The sequence below is a fragment of the Eufriesea mexicana genome, unplaced genomic scaffold (genome assembly GCF_001483705.2).
Source record: "Eufriesea mexicana isolate 0111107269 unplaced genomic scaffold, ASM148370v2 scaffold12857, whole genome shotgun sequence".
Lineage (NCBI taxonomy): Eukaryota > Metazoa > Arthropoda > Insecta > Hymenoptera > Apidae > Eufriesea > Eufriesea mexicana.
The window spans coordinates 1-3,135 of NW_016920392.1; the positions used below are offsets into that span (position 1 = coordinate 1).

General features: G+C 40.2%; 1 protein-coding gene across 1 annotated transcript; it reads left to right on the plus strand.

Moving 5' to 3' along the window:
* The first annotated feature begins 1,495 nt into the window (after positions 1 to 1,495).
* Positions 1,496 to 2,410, plus strand: LOC108553762 (uncharacterized). Its single transcript, XM_017908793.1, has 2 exons — positions 1,496 to 1,936; positions 2,165 to 2,410. The coding sequence occupies exons 1-2, from the start codon at positions 1,496 to 1,498 to the stop codon at positions 2,408 to 2,410; spliced, it is 687 nt and encodes a 228-aa protein (XP_017764282.1).
* Positions 2,411 to 3,135: the final 725 nt, after the last annotated feature.

The window sequence follows — 3,135 nt, forward strand, 5'->3', positions numbered from 1 at the left end:
GGACAGAGAGTGACGCAAACACTAGAGCTTTTACACATTGATTTACACGGCCCGATCAACGAAAATAATTTTTCGGGACCACAATACGTCCTGCTCATCGCAAATGGCTACACAGGTATGGCGTTCGGCCACTATTTGAAACAAAATTCCGAAGTCATGAATGCTTTCAAGCAATTTACGGCCAAGACAGAAAATGATACAGGTAGAAGGATTAAAGCAATCAGGTCAGACGACGGCAAAGAATTTGTCAACACAGAGTTTGATAATTATCTAAAGTGAAATGGCATACGGCACCAGACAATCGTCTCTTACACCCCAGAACATAACGGAGTCGCGGAGCGTGCCAACCGAACAATGGTTGAAAATTCTCGTTGCCAAATAAACTATTCCAACTCGGATTCCAGACTTTGGGAAGAAGGCGTTAGAGCCGCGATTTACCGAAATGCCCGTTCACCCACTAAATCGGTCAAAGGAAATACCAACTTTGAAATGTGGACTGGAAAGAAGATAGATTTTCGGAACCAACGTGTATTCGGATGTAAAGCATATGCTCATGTTCCTAAGCAGCATCGTTCCAAATTTGGTCCTAAAGGCTTAGAATGTGTTTTTATTGGATAGTGTTCGAATTCAAAAGTTTCAGGTCAGTTGAGGTGAAAAATCCACGATAAATAATAAAAGCCCGAGATGTAATCTTCATGGAGATCCAACTCGGACAAAACGACGAAAAGGTGTCTCAAAAAATTTATAGAGACAATCCGGAAACAAGGAAAATTTCTTTCATACAGCCAACCGTCCTGGAAGACAATTAGGACGAAGCCCACATACGAGAAGAAACCGAAAACCAGACTATAGGGTGTTCATCCCAGAGTGATGCCGAGCATTCAGACACCGAAAATAGTAGTCATTCGGAGTCTGATCCACCAGTGCAAACAAGCATAGAATAAGCTCCCGGAAGATATCCCCCACGTGAGAGAAAAAACAGATGGTTCCCCGACGTGATAAGGCACCGTGCATTCGTGAGGACAGGCAAAGATCCTTCGTCTGTAAAGGAAGCCCTATCGTCACACAACGCAAATAACTGGAAGCAAACGATGGAGAAAGAGTTCCATTCGATGAAAGGAAACAATGTGTGGGAAATTGTAACACTTCCAGAAAATAAAAAGGTTTCAAATTGAAAAGGATGGTAAAGGTAATATGAACGACTTTAAAGCTACGTTGGTTGCAGAAGGGTATTCGCAAACATACGGTCTAGATTTTACTGATACTTTTTCTCCAGTCGCCAGATACTCCACAATTCGATTACTAACTTCCCTTGCGTTCCAATTAGAGACGAGCATAGAACACCTTGACGCAACCACCGCGTTCCTGAATGCCGATCTCAAAGAAGAGATCTATATGCACCAACCGGAAGGATAAACCATGGATGGAAGGAAGGTTTATCGCATAAAAAGGCCATAGATCTGCTAAAACAGGCGTCAAAGCGCGGAATGACAAAATGAACAGAGTATTAACAAAGTTTAATTTTAAACCATCTTTATCTGCACCGTGCATTGACTGTAAAGGTGAGGGAGGTTCGAAAATAATAATAGCACCATATGTCGGTGACGTGTTTGTTATCAATAAAAGCAAAAAGCGAAAATATTCACTAAGAAGTCAATTGAGTACTGAATACATGATCAAACACTTAGGAGTAGCAAAATCCATATTGGGAACAAGAATCAGTTGCAAACATAGCAAGGTCTACTTAGATCAAGGTTCCTGTATTGAGCAACAACTAGGCAGATTCGTTACGAATTATTGTGCCCCCACACTCGCACATTCTCCAGTAGGAAAAAAATTAATAAAAAGTGATACATATGATAACCATCCCTATCAGCATCTAGTAGGCTCTTTAAATTATTTAGCCGTATGCACCAGACCGGACATCGCGTTCAGCGTAAATTACTTAAGCAGATTTAATAATAGTCACAGTCTATAACATTGGCTTCTTACAAAAAGGTTTTTCAATTATCTTAAAGGCACAATCGACTTTCGTCTCTGTTAGGAAAAGACAGACTTACAGATTAGGGGATTCGTCGATGCAGACTTCGCGGGAGATGAAACCGATCGAAAATTATGCAGGAGATATAATTTCTTGTTAGGCGATGTATCCATCTCTTGAAAGAGCAAAAAACGATCTAATATTGCCCTCTCCACAAGTGATGCAGAATATGTTGCGGCAACCGAGGCATGTAAAGAAGCAGAATCTTTAAGAAGCTTGCTACGCGAAATCATAGGTCAAGAAATCTGCATCGACAACTACAATGATAACCAATCAGCCCAAGCGCGGGCGAATGAACAGGTCAACTGCTACAGAACCAAACATATAGATGTGAAATGCCATTTCATACGAGAAGCAATCAAACCTTGAATCGTAAAACTGGGATATATAAGTACAAAGCAAATGGTAGCAGGTATATTAACAAAACCATCCATTGCGAATAAGCATATAGAGCTCACTGCATCTTTAGGATTAATAAAAACGAAAGATATCACGATTAGGGGAAGTGTTGGAGTGCTAACGCTATTAATCGCGACACCTCACATCAATATGTTTATGCTAAACAGTTTTTGTGCTTATTAACCACACGTGTTAAATTGTGTACGTGTCGATCGTTATCTAAATTCTATTGATATTACGATCTTGTCTCTAGTCTCTAAGCTATCGTCGTACAGCGCACACCGAGCGAGTCACATAATACTAAACCGTTCCCTTTTTGTATAATCGGTGTTCTATCCTTTATAAATACACTGCCATACCAAATTCTATCATATACATAAATTATTCTAGAACTACCGTGGAATCTGAATCGGCTTTGAGGAGATTAGTCACAATGCTGCAGTATTGTTATGATGGCAGTACTCTGCAACCTTATGTCAATCGCGAATATTTCGGGCTGTAACGCATCTGCTTTTTACCATTGCAGAATTGCAATACAACTTGAGTCATCATTGACCAGATCAGATCAACCTCTACTTTGATGTGCTTACGGATGTACTGACAACCGTGGTGTTAATTGTAAATATATCTGTCCATAACCGTACTGTACATTGACAACCCTAGACTTCCTTGTATTTTAAATCATTACTGAAGTG